This window comes from Astatotilapia calliptera, unplaced genomic scaffold (genome assembly GCF_900246225.1).
Source record: "Astatotilapia calliptera unplaced genomic scaffold, fAstCal1.2 U_scaffold_113, whole genome shotgun sequence".
Lineage (NCBI taxonomy): Eukaryota > Metazoa > Chordata > Actinopteri > Cichliformes > Cichlidae > Astatotilapia > Astatotilapia calliptera.
This window is the reverse complement of record NW_020535634.1, coordinates 27,501-51,959: the sequence shown is the minus strand read 5'-3', so window position 1 is coordinate 51,959 and position 24,459 is coordinate 27,501. Positions and strand designations below refer to the sequence as shown.

At 48.0% G+C, this 24,459-nt stretch overlaps 3 protein-coding genes across 5 annotated transcripts; 1 reads left to right on the top strand and 2 right to left on the bottom strand.

Moving 5' to 3' along the window:
- Window positions 1-97: 97 nt before the first annotated feature.
- Window positions 98-2,091, bottom strand: LOC113017384 (ankyrin repeat domain-containing protein 22-like). The gene is made up of 6 exons (XM_026160536.1): window positions 2,014-2,091; window positions 1,259-1,450; window positions 1,073-1,180; window positions 909-986; window positions 729-827; window positions 98-654 (listed from the first exon to the last, which is right to left on the bottom strand). Exons 1-6 carry the CDS (start codon window positions 2,032-2,034, stop codon window positions 577-579), a joined length of 576 nt encoding a protein of 191 aa, XP_026016321.1. The 5' UTR covers window positions 2,035-2,091; the 3' UTR covers window positions 98-576.
- A 2,399-nt stretch (window positions 2,092-4,490) lies between these two features.
- On the top strand, window positions 4,491-12,248 carry LOC113017382 (AMSH-like protease). Of its 3 annotated transcripts, none has more exons than XM_026160533.1 (11): window positions 4,491-4,656; window positions 5,515-5,732; window positions 5,810-5,888; window positions 7,620-7,715; window positions 7,947-8,165; window positions 8,631-8,781; window positions 8,905-9,029; window positions 9,115-9,252; window positions 10,528-10,640; window positions 10,729-10,828; window positions 10,930-12,248. In XM_026160533.1, the coding sequence occupies exons 1-11, from the start codon at window positions 4,627-4,629 to the stop codon at window positions 10,987-10,989; spliced, it is 1,329 nt and encodes a 442-aa protein (XP_026016318.1). In that variant the 5' UTR covers window positions 4,491-4,626; the 3' UTR covers window positions 10,990-12,248. The 3 variants fall into 3 exon arrangements, with proteins under 3 accessions (XP_026016318.1, XP_026016316.1, XP_026016317.1); XM_026160531.1 differs by having other exon boundaries at window positions 4,588-4,656; window positions 10,734-10,828; XM_026160532.1 differs by lacking the exons at window positions 4,491-4,656; window positions 5,515-5,732; window positions 5,810-5,888 and adding an exon at window positions 5,896-6,086.
- A 2,481-nt stretch (window positions 12,249-14,729) lies between these two features.
- Window positions 14,730-20,697, bottom strand: LOC113017380 (actin, alpha skeletal muscle B-like). Its single transcript, XM_026160530.1, has 9 exons — window positions 20,617-20,697; window positions 18,386-18,565; window positions 17,953-18,081; window positions 17,740-17,850; window positions 16,764-16,848; window positions 16,270-16,431; window positions 15,995-16,186; window positions 15,531-15,712; window positions 14,730-15,456 (listed from the first exon to the last, which is right to left on the bottom strand). The coding sequence occupies exons 2-9, from the start codon at window positions 18,512-18,514 to the stop codon at window positions 15,313-15,315; spliced, it is 1,134 nt and encodes a 377-aa protein (XP_026016315.1). The 5' UTR covers window positions 18,515-18,565; window positions 20,617-20,697; the 3' UTR covers window positions 14,730-15,312.
- Window positions 20,698-24,459: the final 3,762 nt, after the last annotated feature.

Sequence of the window (24,459 nt, the reverse complement as noted above, 5' to 3'; positions counted from 1 at the left end):
TTTGTCTGACAGCTCTTAATTTGAAAGTTTTAGTAGTCGTGACCTTTACCATGGAAATCTGAAAGGTAAAGTAAAACAAACAGCTGGAGAGTTTCAATGTAGTTTACAAGTTTATTCAGAAATAAAAATGTTACTTTGAAATGTTTCATCACCCGCTTCATTTCATGTTGACACTTTTATTATTATTATACCTGTTCGTGTAACAGTCCCAAAGCACACCTCTGCTGACAGTATAAGAACTACAGATAAACGGCGAGCTCTCAAATACTGTTGCCTAGCTTAGCACAAAGATTAAAAAATGAGGCAAAGCTATTAGCAAAATGTAACGTAAAGATGGGGCGAGAATTTCTAAAGTTTTTTCTTTTTAGTTGATAAATTGCAACATTCAGTTAATTTTATGTCTTACAAAACAAGAAAAATGACTGTTAGCCTAGCTCGGTACAAAACCTGGAAGTGGAAACTAGCTTGTAGCCCGACAGGTGAGTGGTTAGCAAAGAAAACGCTGCATGCTAGGAGGTCTCTCTGAGATGCTAGCGTCGTCAGCATAGAAGGCGAGGATCCGCATGAATGAAAACTTCATTCCGTCTTCCTCAGCATGTTGATGATCTTTTGGAACTTGAGTCTGGTGGCAATGTCCAGCGGGGTTTCTCCGTTCTGTAAAAGCAGACACACGTGTTATCGGGTCACGGAAAGCGTCTTGTCACGGCGTGCTGGACGTCTGTACGCACGTTATTCTTGATGTTGGGTTTGGCGTTTCGTTGCAGCAGCAGAGGAACCAGGCGATGACTTTTTCTCTCACAGACGTAATGAAGAGCCGTGTTCCCCTTCTGCACACAAAACACCTTTTTACTGTCAGGAAGTGGCCTGAGATTTTCAAATTAAACCGCGTTAAGCTCCTGTTCACGCACGTAGTCGACAGCGTCGACGCTGACGTCAGTGCTCAGCACGGCCTCCATCAGAGCCACGTTCTTCCTCTGTTTCTGCAGCTGCAACACAGAAACACCGGTGAGCAGATCAGACTGTGCTTTACCTGTATGATGTCACACTGAGAGAGACTGCTGATTGGCCGTACCATGATGAAGTATCCGAGCAGCAGGATGGGCATCAGGATGGTGATCATCAGATAATCCAGCAGTGAGAACGTCCTCTTGGAGGCGTAGTGGAGACACGTCCTCTGTTTCTGATGTGTGACACACACACACACAGATCAGTAACACAGCTCGCTAACCAACATGATGACATCATCAGGGAAAGGCACCTTATTGGTCAGCTGGCTGTTGGCCTTGTTGTCCAGCAGGTATGTGACCGCATTCAGGTGACCGTGGCGGCAGGCAGCAATGAGGGGTGTGTCCCCGGTGTGCACCTCCTGAACATTCAGGTGGGCGGGGTCATTTTTCAGGAGGAAGTACAACTTACGGACGTCGCCCTCGTACGCTGCCTGGCAGGCCGGCTTGAGGAGGAATTACATGAGTTAAGCTCCTTATCAGCTGATCAGGAACAGCCCGGTCCGTCCAGTTTTCCGCTCCTATCTCACTCACTCAAGGCTCCTCCCCTTTTTAAGACCGCTTTCTTCTGATTGGCTGATTCTCAACATGTAAAAAATTAGATCCACCAGTTTTCTCATTATTATTATTGTATTATTATTTCAATAAAACGATTGTGTAACATTTGCTATCTTGATTTCTTCTCATTTTCCTGTTTTTGGTAGTTTTCTGAATATTTGCAGTCATTTTCTCGCAGTGTGTTGCAGTACTGTGTTGCTGTGATATCCTTGCAGTACTGCAGTCATTTTCGTGTCTGTCTTCATATTTGTTGTCGGAGTGACGCCAGGTCATTAAACTTCTACCTGTCTGTTTGTTTCAAGTGAAGCTTTACCTGAAACTCAAGTGTGTGTGCACGAGAAATCAGCCCGAACCGGAAGAGCGCGCATGAGCCTTTCGGAGTAAAGAGTTAAAACCAGGAATTAAACGTGTTTGTTTAGCAGAGAAAAGAGGGAAACAAGCGCGCTCTTACCTCCGAGTAAACCATCCCCATGACGGCACGAACACACCTGAGCACGTCATGGTCCGACACGTCAGCAATAACACATCCGGATCCATTTTCAGAATAAGAGTCTCTTGCTGTTTCACTTCATTCAGTTTATTACTAAACACACCAGAAAACGTAGCTGAGTCTGGACGGCTTCCCGTTTCCACGTGACACTCGGAGGGCGCGCACGTGATCTCATGTGGTCTTTTCTTCCCAACAGAAGAACTTTTGCTTCATTGTCAGACCCGGTGCTTTTATTTTGTAGGCTGCAAAGAGAACTTTGTGTACTTTACCTGCTGATGTTGAGACATCAGAAAGAGCCCGAGGCACAAAGGAGGAGGAGCAGGAGGAGGAGCCGGAAGAACAGACAGGCAGGTAAACTCAGAGCATCACCAGGCGGTTTGAATGTTTTCATATGAAATCAAACTTGAAAACATCAGCAGTGATTATCAGAGTCCAGAAGAGGGCGATAAACATCCGCACACACCTGATCACAGGTGCTCTCGGACCCTCGCTCTGCACCGCTCCACTTCCGGTGAAGACCCGCTGTGATAAAGGCAACATGTCGAGCTTTAAAGCAGCTCTGCTCAGAAACATTTGAAACGGTGTCCTTTATTCTGAAAGAGTCTCACCTGCTGTGCTGAAGGTGTTTCGGATGGTTTCTGTTGCTGAGGCCCCGGATGTTCTGTGATGGATGTCTGTCACACCAATCTTGTTCGCGTCATTATTATTGATGACATCATTTGATTATGTTTGCCGGGTCTCTGTCTGAGTGAGACTCCCGCTGTTCTCCTGCTCTCTGTGGGGGCTTTCTGCGCATGTGCACAGAGGTCACACCCGCCGCGGTGACACCGTAAAGTGCGAGTGAGTCATCTCGATCTCAGAGACGATCTTGCGGCTAACCATCTCCGCGGGTAGTTGGTGTGGAGCGGGCGGCATCCTCCGGAGCTTTCATCCGTTTTCTCACATCTGTCCCGCAGCTGGACCGGTCCGCACCGCCTGGATCCGGTTCATCCTCCGCCGCCGGGCTCCATGGTGTTGATCGCGGGATGCAAGCCGGACTGCGGGCTGAACGCCGACACCGAGCCGGTAAAATCAATCATTTTCTTTATCGAGCTGATCAGGACCTGTAGACGTCATCATCAGGTGAAAGCAGCTGTTTCCAGATGTTTTCATGCTAAAGTTAAAACAGGGCTGTCTATTGGTTCCCCAGCAGCTCATTTTTAAACCAATCACTAATCAGTGAACCTGCTGATCAGCCTTTGGTTTATCGATAAATCTTGTAATGACATGTTGAAGCCTTCAAACTTTAGTTTGAAAGTCTGTGACGTAGCAGATAAAGACTGTCAACTTTTATTTTGAAAATAGAGACTCAATGAACCCAAAAACAAAAGAAATAAAAGTTTAATTTTTAATTTCAGTCACTGAGCTTTTTTAAAACAAGCTTTTATTTTGAAAAATAAATCAATTAATTGATCTGCTAATTGAGGTGTGTCCAGCTGTGACATCACAGCAGCCTGAAAGCAAACCTGTGTTTAGGTTTACATCTAGATTTAAGGCGCTCACAGACATGTCCACCTTAAATCACATGTTTCAGGGGACTCCATGCAGGTGTTCACCTTTAAACACCTGCATGGCATCATCATCATCGTCGTTGCTGTCAGGTTACCTCAGGTCGTCTGCAGGTGTCGATGTGTCGCCGCTGGCTCGTCAGCACCTGAACGATCTGAATGAGGCCGAGCTGGTTCAACTCGTCACACCTGCGTTACAAGCACTGAGTTCTGATTGGCTGACGGAAACGACGCCCGACAGGTCTGATGTGTATCAGCTGATGTGAGCGGAGTCAGGAGCAGTTCAGTTTGATCCTCAGACACAGAGACGAGTTTAACTGGCCCAGGTGGAGGTGAGTCCCTCGTAAACCTGCGACAGGCTCTCTATACCTGCCCATGAGGATCCCCTGGATCAGGGCCTCCTCTCCTCCAGGTGTTCACCTGCTGCAGGTGAGCCTCCAGAACTGATCCAGGACTGCCGTCAGACCAATATGGAGGACTTTGAGCTTCTGCTGAGCGTAATGGTAGGATGGACAGTTGGTGGGGCTGGAGTCTCACCTGTGAATGGTTATAAATGAAAATTGGGGCGAGTTTGTTCTTTCGAAGCACTTCCAGCCAGGTGCAACTGTTGCCACGGTGACAGTGGCGTGATCAGTGCTGTTTGTTTGGACACAGAAGCTTGTGAGGAGTGGGAGCTCGCCTTGTCTTCATCGGTTTAAGAGCGGCTGAGTCACCTCATGGTTAGTCGCTGGTTGCCACGGTAACTGTGGACCAAGCTGAAGGACAGGCAGGCATGATGATGATGATGATGGTGATGAGGGGCTGATGGGAAATAAAACAGCTTTAAAGGAACATTCCCCCCATATGTGGCGTTTCAAAGCTGCTCATCTTGTTTTTCTGTCTCCCCCGCAGTGAAGCATCATGGGAGGTGGCAGATGGACGAGCCGGCCGTGGGCCGACCAGTGACACGCACACGCTGAGACACACACACACACACACACACACACACACACACACACACACACACACACACACACACACACACACAATGGAACAAGGCTTCAGCTTAAACACATTGGTAAGTACTGAGTGTGTGTGTGTGTGTGTGTTTTACTGATGCTGTGGGGACCCACACGTGTTCTTGTTACTCACAATGTGGGGACAGAAAAACACGCATCATAACAGCTTTACAACACAACAGTGACACGACTGCCAGCACGCGCTGAGGTCTACAACGACTGCATCATTTTACCTGGATGCTGAAAATCACGTCTCTTACTTTATTTTTGTCATTTAATTATTTAACTAAAAATGAAATAAAATGAAACGAGTGTGATTAAAAAAGTGAAAGAAAAAAAAGAGTTGTAATAAAATAAAATTACATATAAAATCAGAATCAGATTAGAATAAAATTAGAAGTAAAAGACAAAATGCTTCCTGATCAGTAAGAACAAAGTTTTATATAAAACATCAGATCAAAGGTGAGACAGAGTGGGGTTGTTTCTGTGTCGGCTCGGTGCACAGAGGTCTTCTTATTCTCGGCGCTCCGACTGGCGCCGTCATCTTAATGAGCTGAGCAACAAACGCTGCATTCAGGCTCCCAGCGGGGACGGGAAATCTCAGTTTCCTGCCTGAAAAACACATCAGCTCAGCTGTGACGCCATTCAGAGTTTTTAATGTCGGCTCCTTTAATGAGTTTCGTGTCCTTAAGCTCGTCACCTGCTATTAAACAGAACACACTTTTAAAATCTTTCACTGAGATATTTTATTTTACTTAGTGGTCGAGCCGTAGAGAAAGCCTCCTCAAACCCGGGTCTCTGAAGGGTCGTTCTGAGCATCGATGACCGTTCCAAACTGAAATCATTGGTGCTCATGTTGATGTTTTTAGAGGCTGCTGCCATCTTTGCTCTTCTCTGACAAACACTTTCTTCCACAGAAGAAGCTGGCAGCAGAGCCCGACTACACAGACGTGTCGCTGACGGCGGCGGAACGCGTCCGAGCGCTGGGGAAGATGGGATGCTGCGTGGAGATCAACGAGGACATCGCGCCCAGACGCTACTTCCGCTCGGGCGTGGAGATGGAGCGCATGGCGGCGGTTTACCTGGAGGAGGGCAGCCTGGAGAACGCCTACGTCCTCTACACCAAGTTTATCACGTGAGGCTCAGTGGCGTTGGGGGCAGGGCTGCTTGGTGTTTCGCACAGCATGTGATGTGACGGCCGCTGTCTTTCAGTCTATTTGTAGAGAAGCTGCCCGCTCACAGAGACTACCAGCAGTGCACTGCCATCCCCGAGAAACACTTCATCATGAAGGTAACAATCGTTATGAACTTCCTGTTTTATTTTGAAGACGCTCACCTGCCTGCTCTTGAGCCACTTCTACTTCCTGTCTTTGTTTGTTTCCCCACCAGCTGCAGACAATCACCCAATCAGCCTGTGTGTTATCACTCCCAGCTTCCTGTTGCTCAGGTTGTTGCTCGCTGTGCTGCAGCTTTCCCCTCACCTCCTCCTGTAAGTGTTTTAGGTCGCTCCAGCTAGCAGCTGTTAGCTTCCTTTGGCCTCTGATGGCTCCAGGTAGCTCCAGCTACATCCAGCTAGCTCCTGCTGCCATGCTGGTTTAAAATCTGGCTCGATGGTTGTAACTCATCATTTGAGATGTGGTGGTTTGTCCTCAGATGTCGGTAGATATTCTCCAGGCTGCTTGTCGTTAGCAGTTTGTGGACAACACAGTGGCAGTTAGCTTCTGTTAGCGCTATGATGCTCGTCTTTCTCAGAGCAGCCTTCAGTCTGTCGCTCTTGTCTGAGTTGTTTTCCACGCTAGCAAATCTCCAGATCTGTGGGCCTGTTTCTTGTTGGTACTTAACAACCTTTGGTGCATCGATTCTGCCCATGAAGAGGCTTCAGCTGAGGCTTCAGGCCAGACTAACCATGCACTGTTTATTTTTTTAATCTTGGGATGTGGTGGAGTTTTAAAAAGTCAGGCTCAGAGTTGAACCAGGATTAAACGCTGTGCACTGCTGACACAGATCTGGCTCATACATCGAGTCTGTGGTTTGTTAGCAGGATGATGGAGATGTCACTCCACATGTTTAACACATGAACAAGTTTCCAGATCTCCTGCTCGATTTGTGCTCGGGGATGTTTCGACTGAGATCCTGTTGGCTGAAGCTGGTGGGCGGGGTGTTAGTGTTCAGGTGAGAGTGTCTGGTGGGTTGGAGCTGAGACAGATACTTGTTCGTTAATCAGCTGGCTTAAAAGTGCCGTGTTAGTCGCTGCGAGCAGGCTCGCCGCCGTCGTGTAGAAACATCTGTCCTGATGCTGAGCTCACGCTTTCACGGCTGCGTCAGAAAAGTCACGACCGTTTTTATCATGGTAGAAACACGAAAGTTTTCATCCCTGGAAGATTCTAGAAAACTGATCGTGCAGCAGAAACATCAGGAAACATCTGGAACTCGTGCAGTTGCCACAGCTGGAGCTTAAAGAGCAGAAACATAACAGCTGGATTTCACTGAACTTTAAAAGTTGAATTTCTGGGTATCGGTCTGGGAGATGGCGGGCGAGGGCGACCATTTCCGCCCGTCTCGTCGTATTTGTTCCTTCCTGTTTTTGTTTTGAGCGCGTGTGTCAGCGTTTCCTTGGTTTATTCTTAAATGTGATGTTTCTAAGTAGGCGACACAATGGTGGCTGACGTAGTTAAACTCGTTCATCGGTGTAAAGTTGGCTCGGCTGGTGGAAGACGTTTTTATAAGTGGTCGCTGGACGTCGCTGGAAACGTGTCCAGTCCTTAAACCAGACTTCAAATCTTTGTCTTGTTGTTGTGGCTGTGAAGGACTGCCTCCATCTGGCCCCTCCCCCTCATCACGCCAGCCCTACATCATGAATCCTCCTGAGTCCAGGTGGACCCAGAGTGACCTCTGTAAAGTCACACTCGTACATTTATGCTGTTTTTGGTGCTCCAGCTGCGGTTCCTCAGGTGTTCCTGCTGCAGAACCACACCTGGTTCTGGTCCTGGTGTCTTTGCTGTGACCTGTTCTGTCTATGCAGAAACTTCAGGAGGTGGCGTTTCCCCGTAAAGACGAGCTGAAGAAGCGCCTGGAGGAGAAATACAGCAGGGAACACAGCGAATACCTCAGAGCCCAGGTGAGTGAGTTTTCACAGTATTGATAATTGATCAGAGGAGCGCTCGGTATGGGAACGATCCAAGGGAACGGCCTCTGCGCGGTGAGTCCATCCCACCTGTCTTTCAGGTGAAGGTTAGGGTGTGACACGCCTGTCAGAGGTGACCTCCTACAGTGATGTTCAGACTAGTAGTCGTTTATTTTAGGTGAACTCGCCGCAGCCACCTGTACGAGCTCATCTTTGTTTCCTCAGAGCCAGGCGGCGGTCGTGGTGCACGGGTGTGGCCAGCAGCTGCAGCAGCTGTCCCTATTGGACGAGGACAGGAGAAGGTTCCTGCTGCTGGAGGAGGAGAGGCAGCGCGTCGCCGCTCTGCGACGCATGCAGATTGAATCGGAACAGTTTCGCTACTTCGAGGACCAGCTGAGACGCCAGGAGCTGGCCAATAAGAGAGGAGTGGAGGCGGAGCAAAAGGTAGCGTATTCTTCATAGTACAGGCTTAAGGAATTTCTCACTGGCTTAATCTTCTCGATGCGGAAGCTGCGTCGATGTTTTGTTTCATACTGCAGTGCCTTTGGCAGCAGGACAACCTTCATGTACGGACCTGCCTCGTCCACAGGGAGCAACACTAGCTAACGTTAGCCAGCATTAGCTTACAAAGAGAGTCCAGTAAATGACCGGCTCAACACAAACTAACACTCGTGTCTCATTTTGACGTTAGAACTAGCTAAAGCTAACCAGCTAGCTGGTGTTAGCAGGGAAGCTAAGGTCGACCAGCTTTACACTCAGGATTAAACTCTAACCTGACTCTGAGCTAACGTTAGCCTGCCTACTAACAGATTAGCTTGTGAAGTACTGGTGTACTGTAATACTGGCTCAGACTACAGAGTACTGTGAGTACTGTGTAGTTTGACTGTGTCTTTCATGTTTGTGTTGCAGGTTCAGACCAAAGTGCCTGAGGTGACAGACGGCTCCCGTCTGTCCCAGCAGCCAATCAAAAACAGCATACGATCCCTGGGGGCAGACCCTAACAGAAACAGACTGCCTGCCCCTGTGAGCCAACCCGCCGCCACGCTGGCTGGAGTACAGAGTCAGTACACAGTCACTCCGTTTACCTGCGTTTACTGCGTACCTGTCGTATGCGGTGCAAAAGGTTCAATCAGACCTCCACACAGACGTTACGCCCTCTTAAACCAGGTGTGTTTGTGTACAGGTGAGAGGGTGGAGGGCCTGAGGCGAGTCCTGATTCCCAAAGGGCTGACTCAGAGTTTCCTCTCGCTGGCCCGGTCAAACACGGCCAGAGGAATCGAGACCTGCGGCGTCCTCTGCGGACAGCTGGTGAGCGAAACGCACGTCCTGTCCCGCCCTCACCCATTTTCAGTCATATACCACCAGCCAAGCCCCGCCTCTCTCTCATTCTCAGACGCACAACGAGTTCACGCTGACTCACGTCGTAGTCCCCAAACAGACCGCCGGCCCGGATTTCTGCGACATGGAGAACGTGGAGGAGCTGTTCAGCTTCCAGGATGAGCATCACCTGCTGACGCTGGGCTGGATCCACGTAAGCATGCAAGCTGGGGGGAGGGGCTTGGAGGAGGTCCTGGAGCTCCATGATTGGCTCTTGTAGAGATGCAGTTAACCTTCTTCGTAGCAACAGCAGTTTGTGAGAACAGAAACAGTGCGACACTAAAATAAACTGTAAGGTTACCCGTCTGGTTAATGTCCTCACAAATGCCTCACTCTGGGCCTCTTTTGGTGAGTGGTTTGGTATCAAGTCCCCACAAGTGCTGTAAGCGAGCACACGTTCCTGAGAAAACCAGCGTTTCTATCAAAATCGTCGACGACTGATTTAATAGTCGACGCGTCGTTTGAAGCTTTGTAAGATCCCAAAAGACGCAGGAATAAGTAGCAGGATTTAAGAGTGTAATAACGGACTGAAACAGAAGATGGCAGAACTGCATGTACAAGGATGCCAGCTGCCGTTAAACCCCGAAGAAGAAGAAGCTGTGTCCCAGAATTCATAGCGCGTCCCAGCTCAGTTTCCAACAATGGCGGCAGCTAGTTAGTTTTAATATTATTCTTATTATTCTTTCTGGGTCACAAAATAAACGTTTAACATATTTTCAGAATGTAGCTGTGTAAACCTCAAATATCTGCTCAGTTTATCAGGACACCACATATTTTCAAAAGCGCTCCGACGTTTTCGGAGACGTCTGTTACCCACTAGCTCGATAGCTAGCCGGGGGCTAGGTCACTAGCGCCGTGAGAACACCGGACTCCCGGCAAATTGTTTTCAAACCCACCGCCGTCTTTCGCTACTCAGGTTAAATATATATGAGTCACTTAGATAACTTAAAAATGTTATTGTTTGGCTTTTTTTTAGTATTTTATTTGTTCCTGAGTAAATCGGTTTGGCTGAGATTAAAGTTATAGTTTTTACACAGCTGAATAAACGTCAAGCAGACAGCTGATTATCAGAAGTGTGAGATGCTCCAGAATTTACTCCGGTGTCCTGTTATATTTTAGATAGCAAGGAGTTTATTAAACTTCACCGAAACAATCTGCAAATTTCATTAAAATTTAATAAACTATCATCTTGTCTTTATTTTTAGTTAGCACAGACCTTAAACACTTAAAGCTGTAAGCTAATGATAGTTATATAAGAGCAGATGCTGCTGGTGCAATATGCTGTACGTTTTACGTCTAATGGATGATGATCTGATTAGTCGACTAATCGCATAAATAATCGGTGACTAGTCGACTATCAAAATAATCGTTTGTGGCAGCCCTACTTCAGTCAGGGTTGTAGTTCAGTGTGTGTGACCTCTGTGTTCAGACTCATCCCACTCAGACGGCCTTCCTGTCCAGCGTCGACCTCCACACTCACTGCTCATATCAACTGATGCTGCCGGAAGCCGTCGCCATCGTCTGCGCGCCAAAACACAACGAGTAAGTCTGTCACTGGAGCACGCATGTATGCCGATTTCCCACGAGGCCTTTCAGCCCGCTAATGTCGCTCCGCCTGTCTCCCCCCCAGCACAGGTGTGTTCAGGCTGACCAACCTGGGGATGTCCGAAGTTTCTGCCTGCAAGCTGAAAGGTTTCCATCCTCACTCCAAGGAGCCGCCGCTCTTCACGGTGAGACCCTCGCCGAGGTCGACCTCATCGTCAGGATACTGCGTCCTGTGTTCAGCCCCGACTCTGAATCACCTGTAACCCGTCCTCTTTTGTCCCCTCAGGTGTGCAGACACGTCGTGTTCAGGGACTTGCGGCTTAACCTGCTGGACTTAAGGGTTTAGACAGGAAGCACTGGCAGGCTTTTATTCTGAAGAGGAAACTGTGAACGCACCGCCGGTGTTTGCTGACACGTTGTGATGTCAAATTTACAGGAAACTTTTAACACTTTTAATTTTTGGTGTTTTTGTTGTTGTTTGTTTTGTTTTTTTGCTGCTGAGCCACTGCAGATGGGGGGGTGATCTCAGGCCAGTGAGCTGCTCTGATTGGGCAGTTAATAAAAAGCTTACTGAGACCTAACCTCAGCTGATGCTGCCGTCACAGCAGCGCTGTGAAAATGGCGTCTGCAGAGACCCAGATTGTGCCAAGTTCCAGCGTGGGCCAAGCTCCCGTCGAGGCGACTGCCAGCGAGCCGTTTGAGACGCAGTTTGATGTTTTTAAATGAAAGATGGACTGGGAGCAGACATGAGCGAGTGCCTCGCCTGGAAAACGTGAACGTTGAAGCGTTGGCGCTCTCAAGGACGAAGTCTCTCCACGCTTCACTCAGACTAAAAATGACCTTTAACCGCCACAGCTTAGTTTCAGTGCTGAAATCCTGCTGCCATCTCTGACCCTGAATGCCTTGCGCGTCCACCTCTGAGCTTAAAGACAGGAAATCCTGATGTGGATTTCAGAATAAAACCTGAAGCTGCGCTGTCACCTGTGCAGTGTTTGCCCCGAGTCCTGCCTGTCAGGCCGCACCCGTCCTGCTGGGCCGCTGATCGCAGCGCTAAGGCGCCCCCGGTAGTCACCTGATATCCACCAAGCTTGGCTGTGACCTTACTTCCTGTTAGGCAGCTTCCCTGACACTCTGATTGGCTGTGGCGGTTCAGTCTTGTGAGGTTTGGTCAGAGGTGAAAGTCATTCTTTGAGCTCTTCGCTGCTGCAGATGTGAAACTGTGAGGAGACTCTTAACACTCTGTCATTTTAGGCGAGACCGTTCACGCCATAAGCTACTCTGACCTTTGACCTCGAGTGGGGTGCCATGTAAGGGGTGGCAGACAGCAGGGGGCGCTGCAGGCTCACCGGTGTGTGTCGTGTAACGCTGGCTGGCGTGGCGCTCACAGCGGGCCCTTTTAAACTTCTTGCAGATGAAATTATTTTCTGATGTTTCTCTCGTGGTGCGTTCAAAGCGCCCCGCAGCTGGAGGACTTCTCAGTGTGTGCGCCAGCAGATGTTTTCTTGTTGAGCTGTTGTGTGACTGTTTTTTGCTGATGACGTTTTGACAAACTGTGACCTGACTGCTGTTTTTAACTTTTTGGTAATAAAACACTCTGCTGCTCTAGCACCTGTATGTGTCTGTTTTTTGATTAAAAGTGTCTGAAACTGATCGCTCCACCCACTCAAACCCAGACTGCTCAGATCTTTAACTTCTCACACAAACTTGCTTTGAGAGGAAAAAGAAAGACGCAGTACCATCTTCAGGCTGACGCTTCACTTTGTTTGGAGGATTTCTGCACTCTAACTGCGGCTCTGTGGGACAGAAACTAAACGGTGGCGATGGTTGGAGCCCTCCTGCTACGAAGTATTCGAGCATTTGGTGTGTGACTGAGGGGTGTGATGGCAGCAACCTGACACTAATACTCAAAGACACGAGCCCGTTTGTGAGCAGCGTCGGTTGCACTTGTTTAAAAACACTGTTCTTAGCGCTGCAGCAGCGAGTACAGACGCTCTCGTACAAACTCATCTCCCTCTGCAGGACCTGTGGAAGTCCTGCAGAGGGAGATGAGTTTGTACGAGAGCGTCTGTGTTAGGATCATCATCATTTGGTGATTCTGTTCTCAGACATGGTTAATGGACTGATTCTTATATAGCGCTTTTCTACTCTCCCGGAGTACTCAAAGTACTCTATACAACATGCCTCATTCACACCCACTCATATACACGAGTGCAACCTAACCTGTATTCGCAAGCATTCACACTCCGATGAACCTGGAGGGCAAGGCTACTTGGCATGCAGACTGGGGAAGCCAAGGATCGAACCACCGACCTTCCGATCAGCTGATCTGCTCTACCATCTGAGCCACAGCCGCCCCGACATGTGAAGCTAGAGACACCGGCAACCATGGTCAACTGTCTTCCAGGGGCCAGAGCTAAAACAATGTGGGACTCTGTAGTTTTCTCTGGTCCCCTCCCCAATCAGACCAGCAGTGACATGTTTAGCCGCATGTTCTCCTTAAACTGCTGGCTGTCTGAGTGGCGTCCCAGAAACGATGTGGGCTTCATAGATAACTGGCAAACCTTCTGGAGGAAACCTGGTCTTGTTAGGAGTCAAGTCATCTTTATTTATACAGCACATTTAAAAGACATCAAGTGTCGGCCAAAGTGCTGAACTGAGGGATGATATAATAAAAGAATTAAAGTAGAAAGAAAACATTTTAAAAAGGAATTGTAAGACACGTAAGAGTATATAGCATATAATGTACATGCAAATATGCACATACATATACAAAACTGTACACATTCACACACAAGCACACATATGTGAACATAACGTATATACACATGCAACATCATCCAATAAAAAGAGAGACCAAATAGACAGAATAAAAAAGATATCAAAGAGATCCGAAAGCCTTGGAAAATAAGTAGGTCTTGAGATTCGATTTAAAGACTTCCAAGGATGAAGAGGATTTTATGAAGGGGGAAGACTATTCCAGAGTCTCGGGGCGGCAATGGAGAAAGCCCTGTCACCTCTAGATTTGAGCTGGGAGCGTGGAACGGATAAAACCATCTGACTGGAGGAGCGCAGAGATCGAGTGGGTCGGTGCAGGCTAAGATCTGAAATGTAACCTGGAGCCAAACCATGGAGAGCTTTAAAAAGAAATAGTAAAACCTTAAAATCGATTCTATGTTTAAGTGGTAGCCAATGTAGAGATGTGAGTACCGGGGTAACATTCTCTCTCTTTCTAGTGCCCGTCAGGAGCCTTGCGGCTGCATTTTGAACAAGTTGCAGGCGTGACAGGCTCGAGTGACAGATGCCTAAATAGAGAGAGTTACAATAGTCAAGACGTGACGATATGAAAGCATGGATAACAGTTTCCAGGTCTTTAGATGACAGGATATTTTTTAGTTTAGAAACGCTCCTGAGTTGGAAAAAACTGCCACGAACGACTGGATTTATTTGCTTGTCCAGCTTGAGAGTGGAATCAAAAATGAAACCAAGATTTTTTACACGGGGATGTACACGAGCTGATAATGGGCCCAAATTGTTTCTTTTGAGACTAATAGAGTCTTGCTTACCGAAGATTATAATGTCGGAGCTGAATGAGGTCTCGTCTCTTCAGTGGGTCTCAGGCTCCGCCCACCCTGGTTGGACTCTAGGATGAACACCTGTCTCGGGTGGGTCTGCAGGAAGGGGTTATGCAGTCTGCTGGTCGTTAATGTTTACACTAATAAAGCTTTTTTGTTCATGCCTGTCGCGTCCGGAACTGTAGAAATCACAATTATTGTCTGAAGGCCGATAAAAATGCCCAACTGATTTTATTTTGCCAAACGGATCATTACGGCTTTGCCACACTGGTCCACTTGATTTATCTTTATTATTTAATAAAGCTGTATTGAAATGTTTAAGTCTTTACTGTCAGCAGCTGCAGTTCCAGCACGGACCACCAGGTGGCAGTACATCCCCCAGGACTTGTTCCCACTGCTGAGTTCAGTAAAGTTCACTTATTTTCAGTTTTACTGTTTATCTGCTTCACTCTTAATCAGCTTTGGTTGCTATGACAACAAAGTTCAGCTCAGGTGAAATAAAAGAGCGACGCCGTTCAGGTATGAGAGCGCTTTATTGTCTTCCTGGGTTCATTCAACCGCCACTTCCACGTTCACATCACCACCTTGTCAAATGTTACTAATACAGATAGCACCACGAGGTCACACCTACCCACAGGTCAACAGCAGTGACATCATCATACACCGTGTGACATCATCAGAGCGCCGCGTGAATGTGATCGATAGAAGACGACACCAGCGGGCAACATTCAAGCTTTATTCATCAAAAATAAAAACGCACTTTCTGACAGGAAACAGCACCAACATGGAGCTCAGAGGGGGCGGGGCCACAGGTGGAATGTGGGGTGGTGGGGTTGCAGAGGGCAAGCGGCACATTCACAGTTTGAAGGTGAGCAGAGAGGGAGGATGTTTGACTTTCTGGAAGTTCTTCAAAAACAAACATGACATCACTTTCTGTCCTCTGAAGTTAACGCTGTTGAGCGCTCTGACTTCCTGTCGTCCCTGCGGGCCTGATTTCTGTGTCTGATCTGGGGTCTGTTAGCGGGTGCTCAGTGCAGGCTAAAATAACGTTGTGCTAAAGGCGAAGGGGGCGGGGCTTGAAGGCCCGGGCGCAGCCTTTAGAAGCACTTGCGGTGGACAATGGAGGGTCCGGCCTCGTCATACTCCTGCTTGCTGATCCACATCTGCTGGAAGGTGGAGAGCGAGGCCAGGATGGAACCGCCGATCCACACCGAGTACTTCCTCTCCGGGGGAGCGATGATCTGAGAGAGGGGTCAAAAGTTAACTAATTTTCTGCTGAATGTGAGTGAGCCTCAGTGAGGTCGTCAAGCCTCACCTTGATCTTCATGGTGCTGGGGGCCAGAGCGGTGATCTCCTTCTGCATGCGGTCTGCGATTCCCGGGTACATGGTGGTTCCCCCAGACAGCACGTTGTTGGCGTACAGGTCTTTACGGATGTCGATGTCACACTTCATGATGCTGTTGTAGGTGGTCTCGTGGATACCGGCCGACTCCATACCTGCAGGAGGACCGAGGACCAGATGCGGGGTTAGAGAGGTTCAATCAGCCATCAGTGTTACAAAAGACGGAGCGAACAGTCGAATCTGAGCTTTTCTCGATCGTCAGCATTGGAGAATCTGCTGATTGTCTTTGTTTTTTGGGTCTGAAGATGTTCGGACACATCAGATCAAGTATTCAGGAGTGCAAACTCAACAGATTAATAAAACAAAAAAAGTGTTTTATTAAGTAGCAGAGTTCTACTCTAACCAGGTACAGGGACAGACAGGCAGGAGGCACCGACCGATGAAGGAGGGCTGGAATAGTGTCTCAGGGCAGCGGAACCTCTCATTGCCAATGGTGATGACCTGCCCGTCAGGAAGCTCGTAGCTCTTCTCCAGCGAGGACGAGGTGGCGGCTGTCCCCATCTCATTCTCAAAGTCCAGAGCCACGTAGCACAGCTTTTCCTTGATGTCCCGCACGATCTCTCTCTCCGCTGCAGGCACACAGACAGACAGACTGGGTCAGAAACATCATCACAGGTGACTCTGACATTACCTGGAAGTGGGCGTGACCTACCGGTGGTGACAAAGCTGTAGCCTCGCTCGGTCAGGATCTTCATGAGGTAGTCGGTGAGGTCGCGGCCCGCCAGGTCCAACCTCATGATGGCATGAGGTAGGGCGTAGCCCTCATAGATCGGCACATTGTGGGTGACGCCATCACCTGAGTCCAGGACGATACCTTGAGGGTAGAGAAACAGGACAACTTTGATTAATAACCTTTAACTTTAACCTTTAAACCCACAGTTTTCAATCCGTCACCGTGACAACAAATATAATTAGAAACAGTGCAGCCATTCTCGCTGCTATGCAGATTCAGATCAAACTGAGGTTATTGTACTTGGCCCTGAAAATCATAGAAATATGGTCTCTAACCAGATTCTTACTCTGGATGGCATTAAGTTGGCCTCCAGTAACACTGTGAGGAACCTTGGAGTCATTTTTGACCAGGAGTAAAGCACCAAAACTAAGATGAGATTGTGATTAAGGAGAAAGTAGGAGGTGTGGTCCAACCTGTGGTACGTCCTGAGGCGTACAGTGATAGGACGGCCTGGATGGCCACATACATGGCAGGAACGTTGAAGGTCTCGAACATGATCTGAAAACAAAAAAATCGTGGAAATATTTAGTGTTAACCATCAATCTGTGTTCCTCCAGGAACAGACAGAAGAATCCAAAACCTGCAGTTCCTTTAGCATCCAGCAGAGGCAGCAGTGCGTCAGCCCCCCACAGACTTCCACGTTGAAACTTTACACCAAAAATAAACATTTTTAAAGCCTGATGCACAAACTGTTTGGTCTCTGTAGATAATTTGCCCTTCTTAACATCTGTTTTTAAATCATATTAAGTTTGCATTATTAGGGGCGTGGTTACTTTGGCTGACAGGTGGATAGTGACACAGGTGGCTGTAGCTGCTAGCTGCCTGCTAGGCTTTGCCTCAGCTAATTGGAGTCCATGAACTGGGCCTCTGGACCCAGTGTTGTGCTGGTGGAGCTTTTTGGAGCATTTTAAATGATGTAATGTGACCAGTAACATGGCTGCTGTAAGGTCACTGTGCTAACAGATAATCCCAGGAGGCTTAGATCCAGTTTGCTGAGTGTATGTTACTGATTAGCAGGTATCTGCGTCTGCGTGATAAACCTGTACAGTGTGTGGATACAGACTGATAGCCAAGAAAACTAGCATTAGCTTATAACTTTCAGCATTCCACCCGCTGACCAAATATGTTCACTTCCTGAAGCAAAAACCCACTACGGCAGTACCCATAAACTTAAGATTTAAAATCTGACTTTGAAAAAATTAATGGGTGATGTCATGATTTTTTATCTACAGTCTGTGGGATACCTGCTTCATCTTGTTGTTTGTTGTACTGTAGTGTACTTTCATACTGCAATACATTATATATATATATATATATATATATATATATACTATCAGTACATGTAGAGCACTATACTATAGTACTGCATTACTGTGGTACATGTAGTACCTGAGTCATCTTCTCCCTGTTAGCTTTGGGGTTGAGTGGCGCCTCAGTCAGCAGGGTGGGATGTTCCTCTGGAGCCACTCGCAGCTCGTTGTAGAACGAGTGGTGCCAGATCTGACCAATCAGAGAGCAGAGCAGCAGTCACACAGGTGTGTGTGTGTGTGTGTGTTTGCGCGCATCCATGTGTGTGTGTGTGTGTGCGTGTGTGAGACACACCTTCTCCATGTCGTCCCAGTTAGTGATGATGCCGTGTTCGATGGGGTACTTCAGGGTCAGGATTCCTCTCTTACTCTGAGCCTCGTCACCCACATAGCTGTCCTTCTGCCCCATGCCCACCATCACTCCCTGCACCACACAGAGCACGCTCAGTTTACTGTCTGGTACTCACCTGTGCCCACTAACCTCGCTGTCCCCTGATTCTTCAATAATATATTACTGTCATAATCCCGACATTTGTAACTGGATGTGCGTGTGTATGTGTGTGTCCCTGTGTATCTGTATATGCATGTGTGTGTGTTTGTTTCTGTGCGTGTGTATGTGTGTGTCTGTCTATCTGTATATGCATGTGTGTGTGTCTGTTTCTGTGTGTGTGTGTGTTTGTTTCTGTGCATTTGTATGCATATGTCCCTGTGTGTGTGTGTGTTTGTACCTGGTGCCGAGGCCGGCCCACGATGGAGGGAAAGACGGCTCTGGGAGCGTCGTCTCCGGCAAATCCGGCTTTGCAGAGACCGGATCCGTTATCGCAGACCAGAGCGGTGCTCTCCTCGTCATCACACATGACTGCAGGGGGCGCTGTAGACGAGCAACGACACTACGACACCGAGTCACACTGCAGGCAGAAGAAGACGCAGGTTCAATTACTTATCATCGGCAGGCGTGTGTGAGCGCTCGCCACTCAAACCATCCACATGTGTCACATCCCAACATTATTCTGTTTGAGCCCTCAGCGCCGCGGCGGCCTGTGAGGGCTCACGGCTCTGACGGAGATCCAACCACTCGACATTTTTGTTCATTTGTGCTTTTGGAGACAGTTTAAAGCTTCAGCAGGAAGTGAGCAGGGAAAGGCAACTTCGACACATCGCATTGAAGGTCACACCGAGCCGGGCTGAAGGTCCCTGCAGTACCGCACTCCACCACAAGATGGCGCAGTGAGCTGACATGACCTTCAGCAGGTAAGAAGACGCTCCTGTTGAAGCAATGAGGTTAAAATGGATCGTCCGCACAGAGGGAAACCTGCCCGAGGACCTCACATCATCCAGCTGCAGCACCCCCCCAAACATGAGGCACTCTGGGAAAACTTCCTAATTAGGACATGAAGCAGAGTCCTGCCTGTGTTTGGTATGCTCGCTCGCCCTCTCTCCCTCCCTGTGCTCTCTCTGCCTCCCTCCCCTCCCCATGTGTCCCTCATCGTCTCCTCGCCTCCTCACCTCACATCTGTCCATATTTAGTCATGAATCTGGGAATCGAATATTTCTGATTTTCCCTCCAGCAGAGCTCATGGGCTCAGTTTGCCCTCAGTCCTGCCTGCCAGCTTCGCTCGACATCTGTGGCATAAACTCCAAACTAAACCTGCAGCATCAGCTGATTTCATCTAACTGTCATCCAGATGTTTAATGCAGAGGCGAGCACAGCTGCATGAAACACAAACCTTTCAAATTTACCTTTTAAACCATGAAACATTTTTTCTGCAGATTTCAAACTGGCTGTGAGCAGCAGGGGGCGCTGCTGCACCGCCCTGACAGGTTTTACAGCTACAACTACATGTGTGTGTTTCACGTCTTTCCCTTTCTTCAATTTGTAGAAAAAGTTTTAAGGAAAAAAAATCTGCTTTGATCTTTAGCTAAAATCATAAAAACTGTTTTCACGTCTCTGTGCTGCCGCAGGTGTGCTGTAAACACACGAGGCCGTGTGTGTTCAAACTTTAAACACACACGGCTGAGAGGCAAAAGTAAAGACATCACTCGTCCTCACACGAGGCTACGGAGGCCTGTTTGTGCCAAAAAACTAAATTCAGAAATGATATGGAAAACACAGACACACTCCCCATACCTGTGTTCAAGTACAAGTTAATATTTGATTTTCTTTTTGTATTTAATCAATATTTCAGTTTTTAAATATATATTTTTCAGCCTACATTTGATTTTTTTTCTTTATGTTCTTCAAATTTCTCTGGGACATCAGATGCTTCAGAAGCATGAGAAATGTTTCATGTATTTTTAGTTTTCACCAATTTCACTCTGTGGGGGGAGTCACTGCCCCCTGCTGGCTGGAATGGTCCACAGGTTTCTCTTATTCATTTAAAGCTGATCGGAGAGCTTTGCAGAGCTCAATGAGGATTTAATCTGATCAATGTTCAATTAAAGTTTCAGTTTGAACCAAACTTCAGTCAGAAAAAGTCCAATTTTAAACACACGAGAAACACCAAAGTTTCAACGACCTGAAACATGGAAAAACACGCGAGGAGCAACAGGAGGAGGAGAGAGGAGGTGAAAGGTGCCACTTTCTCACTGTTCACTACAACCACGAGGAGCACAGCAGAGAAGGACACAGAGGAGGTGGAGGAGAGGCTTAATGAACGGAGAGGAGGTGAAAAAGGTTCCATAGCTTTTACACAGTTTTACATGAGAAAGAGCAGAAAGGAGGAGAGCGAGGAGGTGCTGGAGGAGGTGAGCTGTGAGAAGAAACTGGGAGGTGATGGAGGAGGTGAAATCATGGAACTGTAGAGAAAATAAAAGAGGTAGACGAGGCGAAGTAAAGACAGAGAAGGAGCTGCAACATTTTTAAAGTGTCAGAGCAGAGGAGCAGAGAGGAGGAACGGCAGCTTCATCACACTTACGCACAGGCAGCCAGGTGAGGAAGAAGAGGTGGTGGAGGTCTTACCGTGGTGGTGCAGGGCCTGCTGGGATGTGGGGGCGGGGGCAGGACAGAAGTGAGAGTCTGCAGAGCTGCGACTGAGTTTATCAAGCCTCCACCTCCTCCATCCATCCCTCCATCCCAAACAAGGCTCTGAGCCCCCTCCCGTCTCCTCTCTCCCCCCGCGCCTCCCCCACTCTCCCCTGCTTCAGTCCTTATAGGGCAGGCCTCGAGGGAAGCAGCCAATCACACGGCTGGTGGTGCCCCCGGACTTTCTCCCATCATTCACTGCATTCCTCAGAGAGAGAGGAGCGCCGAGGGCTCCTGGAGATCACACGGCCAGTGTAATCAGGTTACACAGCCAGAGTAATCAGATTACACAGCCAGAGTAATCAGATTACACAGCCAGAGTAATCAGATTACTCAGTGAAAGTCCTACTTTCACTGTGATTGGGGTTGAAGAGCAACTCCTCTGGCAGTTACAATGATGAATGAATGAAACGTGCATCGCCCCCTGCAGGCTGCTGGCGGTATGCCTCATAAGCCCTGCCCCCTCCACGTTAACAGCTGGGATATAAACCAAAATTAAAATAATAATTAACCCTTTAAAGCCGGTCAGAGCGGGCATGCTCCGTTTTGCGTAACTATTTTTAAATCCCGGTAGCTCTGCAACCACGTAAGCTAGCGCAATAATTTTTTTTGCATATGAAACCGGAGGAGTTGTACTTACATCTGATGCCATCAGCTTGTCCTCGGTCACGGTTTCCTTCCACATAAAGCTTTGCAAAAACTGCATAAAAAGCACTTGCAGGAACTAAAACATAATATTCCAGAAACCCTTTGCCGATCTGATCAGCTGTTCGTAACACTTCCTACGTCCATCAACATGAACTATCGCATATCCGCCATGACCTGTCCGAAACCGGAAGTGACATCATTTTCGCGGAAATGTAGTTTTTTACCATCAGGGCCTCATGAGCCTATACTGGTGTTTTTAAAAGTTATCTTTGACTTTATGACTTTGTGTCGTTTCTGGGATGCTGAGGACTCATATTGCACTGCTGGAAATAGTTAATTTTGATGCACATGCTGCTTTTTTGCAAATTTGCACTATAATATTTATTTTCGTTTTTCCTGCAGTGTATAGAAATTGGATTTCAAATAGAATAGAATTTCAAAAATAAAACTATGAAGACACTCAAAATAAATTTCCTGTGGTGGGAAACTATTTTGTGCAACTTTTTTGTATTTACAGTTTTGAGGGATAAACCTCTTAAATTTCTCTAATTAGAAATATATGTTAAAAAACAAAAACGATTTTCAATTTTTTTTTAGTTTATTGCACTTTTTTGCAATTTATGTAATTTCTATGCACTTAATGCATGCATATTATTAAAATTTGGGCTGTAATGGTTGTATTGATGTAGAGCAACTTGAAATGCTCCCAAAAATGGCTCCACAGCATGTAAAAATATAATATAAGCTCTGGCGGGCTTGGTTCTATGGTCGGTCTTAAAGGGTTAAATAATAAATAATTTCTGCCAGATAAGGCTGAAGCATTTTCTTTTTCATGACTTCAGTTTGCATTATTAGGGGCGTGGCCTGTCCGACTGAAGGGTGGATGCTAGACCACGCAGGTCCATGCACACCTGCAGAGAAGAGGCAAGACCTGTGTTTGAGCGATGGCCGAGCGCAGCGGTCACCTGGATTGTGATGCGCCGGAGTTGATTGGCAGCACGCCGTACTCACAGTGAGCTCTGTTACTGCGAGTCCTGCGTTCAGGTGGGCCTCGGCACCTGCAAGCCGCTGTGCAACCCGCCTTGTCCTCAGTGTTTCTTCTCTCCTTTTAATATTGAGCTGAGCGACGCAGACATATTGATGGTACTTGATGTTTGATGTGGCGGACTGGTGACTGCGTGTTTGTTCCAGCTGTTCCAGCTATTCAGCCACATGTCTCCAGGGTGTTCCTGGGCCTCTGAGTGGATGGACCAGGGTCGTGCTGTAAAGGTCAGACGCTGTTTGCTGACAGTGTCTCACACCTCAGCCCTCCCCGACACCCTGCTTGTCCTCACCCTCCGTCTCCAAGGAAACTCGACACGGTGGGCACGCGTTTCTGTTAGCGCTGCAACAGACTTCAGCTCAAACTCTTTTTGCTGTTTTCACCACGTTAACAAACTACATGTGACCCCGTTGAGACCCAGTCCTGGTCCTGGTCCTGGTTCAGCAGGTGCTGAAGTGCAGCTGTGTTTACTGTCAGCAGCTGGTCTTTAAAGAGACCGAGAGAATGACCTCCTTTCAGCTGCTGACACACACACACACACACACACACACACACACACACACACACACACACACACACACACACACACACACACACACACACACACACAGCAGTCTGAAGTGTATTTCTATTAGTTTCTACTTTTATAGAGTGATGTGTGTTTCTGTGCACTGTGGTCGTGGTCCTCGGGGTTCCTGTCTGAAGGATTCAGGATCTCTCGGCATGCTCGGACTCCAGCTGACTCTCAGATGAACTTTGACCCCTCCCCTGGCCTGTTTCCATTCTCAGCTGTGCTGCTGCCAACAGATTTACATTCTCGGTGAGCTGAGCGCAAACACAAACGACTCTGAGGGTGTGACTGATGCACGACGGCTCAGGGAGGGCCTCAGAGGCGACACCTGGAAAGGTACATCAGACTTCAAAACAGAGCCGAGTGCTGGGGGCCAAAGGTCACTCTAAAACTGTAAACAGTGACACGGTTGGCCCTGGATACTGAGCGCCTCCTTTTTGAAGAGCTGAACCTTTCTCTGATGCGCGTCACTCTTCATCTCCAGGTACTTTCTCCTCACCGCCATACTGTCCATGTAACCCCCCCCCTTTCACTGGCGCTCGCAGCTCCTCATATGGCTGTGTATCGTGTTCATTCATACACAGACTGTACACGCCTCAGCAGCACGCCAAGGAGGTGACATCATCTGTTTACGCTACAGCGCGTCCTGAATGCAGCACGCACTCCACTTGTCTTCAACGTGGGACCCTGAGTCCAGCATTCCCAGCATTAAAGCTGCAGTGTGAGAGTGTGAAACTGTGCATGCAGATGATAATCAACGTGTGGAAATATAAGAAGTAAACGTCCCTCTGATTTCTGTTCAATATCAGCTCTGACTCAGACGTCATCAGCTCCTCACGTCACTGTCCGCCTTTAAATTGTCTCTGCAGTCATGCTGAGGAGCTGTCAGCTGCTCGTCCAGCTCAGCAGCAGCTGACAGACCCACACACTGAGCTCCTGCTGTGAGGCTCTCGTACCAACACGTCCCAGAAGGCTGCGCTACAGAATAAAAGCCAGCCCTTGTTTATATACAGTCTGTGTATTTGATCCTCTGTTTGCAGTTGTCTCTCTCTCTCTGTGCATGCTTTAAGTCTCTTTCTGGGGTATTTAGCAGGTGACCTCTGACCTCTGACCTCTGCTCGGTGGAGCTAAAGAGGAGGAAATGCTGTGGTGATGCATGAAGCAGTGAAGGATGTGTTGGATGAACGCTGCACAGCTAAACAAGGACAGCAGCGGGATGCCACCGCCACACCCACTGTGCTTCCTCCCTTTACACGAGGAGGAGGAGGAGGAGGGCTGGGGCCAAGTCTCCTTTATTTACTGACCTCCTTCCTTATTTGGAGCCACAGACAGACACTTCCCCTGGTGTCTGTGGTTTTAGGTTGAATTTCTCCTCATTTTTTCCCCTGGCCTTTCTGTTCCTGAGGAGTTGTAAGGAGGGCGGAGCCTCTGTTGTAGGAAGTTTTGATTTGGTCGTAGTAAAGTTTCCTTTTAAGGAGAAGCAGAGACCCGGACACATTCCTCCCTCTGCCCGGCGCCT

Bases quoted from the DNA above. Each gene is read 5' to 3' on its own strand.
- LOC113017380 (XM_026160530.1), bottom strand. From the start codon at position 18,514: ATGTGTGATGACGAGGAGAGCACCGCTCTGGTCTGCGATAACGGATCC. The intron at 17,851-17,952 runs GTGTGTCTCACA...CTGATTGGTCAG, and splicing joins ACTGGGACGACATGGAGAAG to ATCTGGCACCACTCGTTCTA. The intron at 16,849-17,739 runs GTACTACATGTA...TTTTGTTTTCAG, and splicing joins ACAGGGAGAAGATGACTCAG to ATCATGTTCGAGACCTTCAA.
- LOC113017382 (XM_026160533.1), top strand. From the start codon at position 4,627: ATGGAACAAGGCTTCAGCTTAAACACATTG. The intron at 9,253-10,527 runs GTAAGCATGCAA...CTCTGTGTTCAG, and splicing joins TGACGCTGGGCTGGATCCAC to ACTCATCCCACTCAGACGGC. The intron at 10,641-10,728 runs GTAAGTCTGTCA...TCTCCCCCCCAG, and splicing joins TGCGCGCCAAAACACAACGA to CACAGGTGTGTTCAGGCTGA.
- LOC113017384 (XM_026160536.1), bottom strand. From the start codon at position 2,034: ATGGGGATGGTTTACTCGGAG. The intron at 828-908 runs GTGCGTGAACAG...TTTTGTGTGCAG, and splicing joins GCGTCGACGCTGTCGACTAC to AAGGGGAACACGGCTCTTCA. The intron at 655-728 runs GTGCGTACAGAC...CTGCTTTTACAG, and splicing joins AACCCAACATCAAGAATAAC to AACGGAGAAACCCCGCTGGA.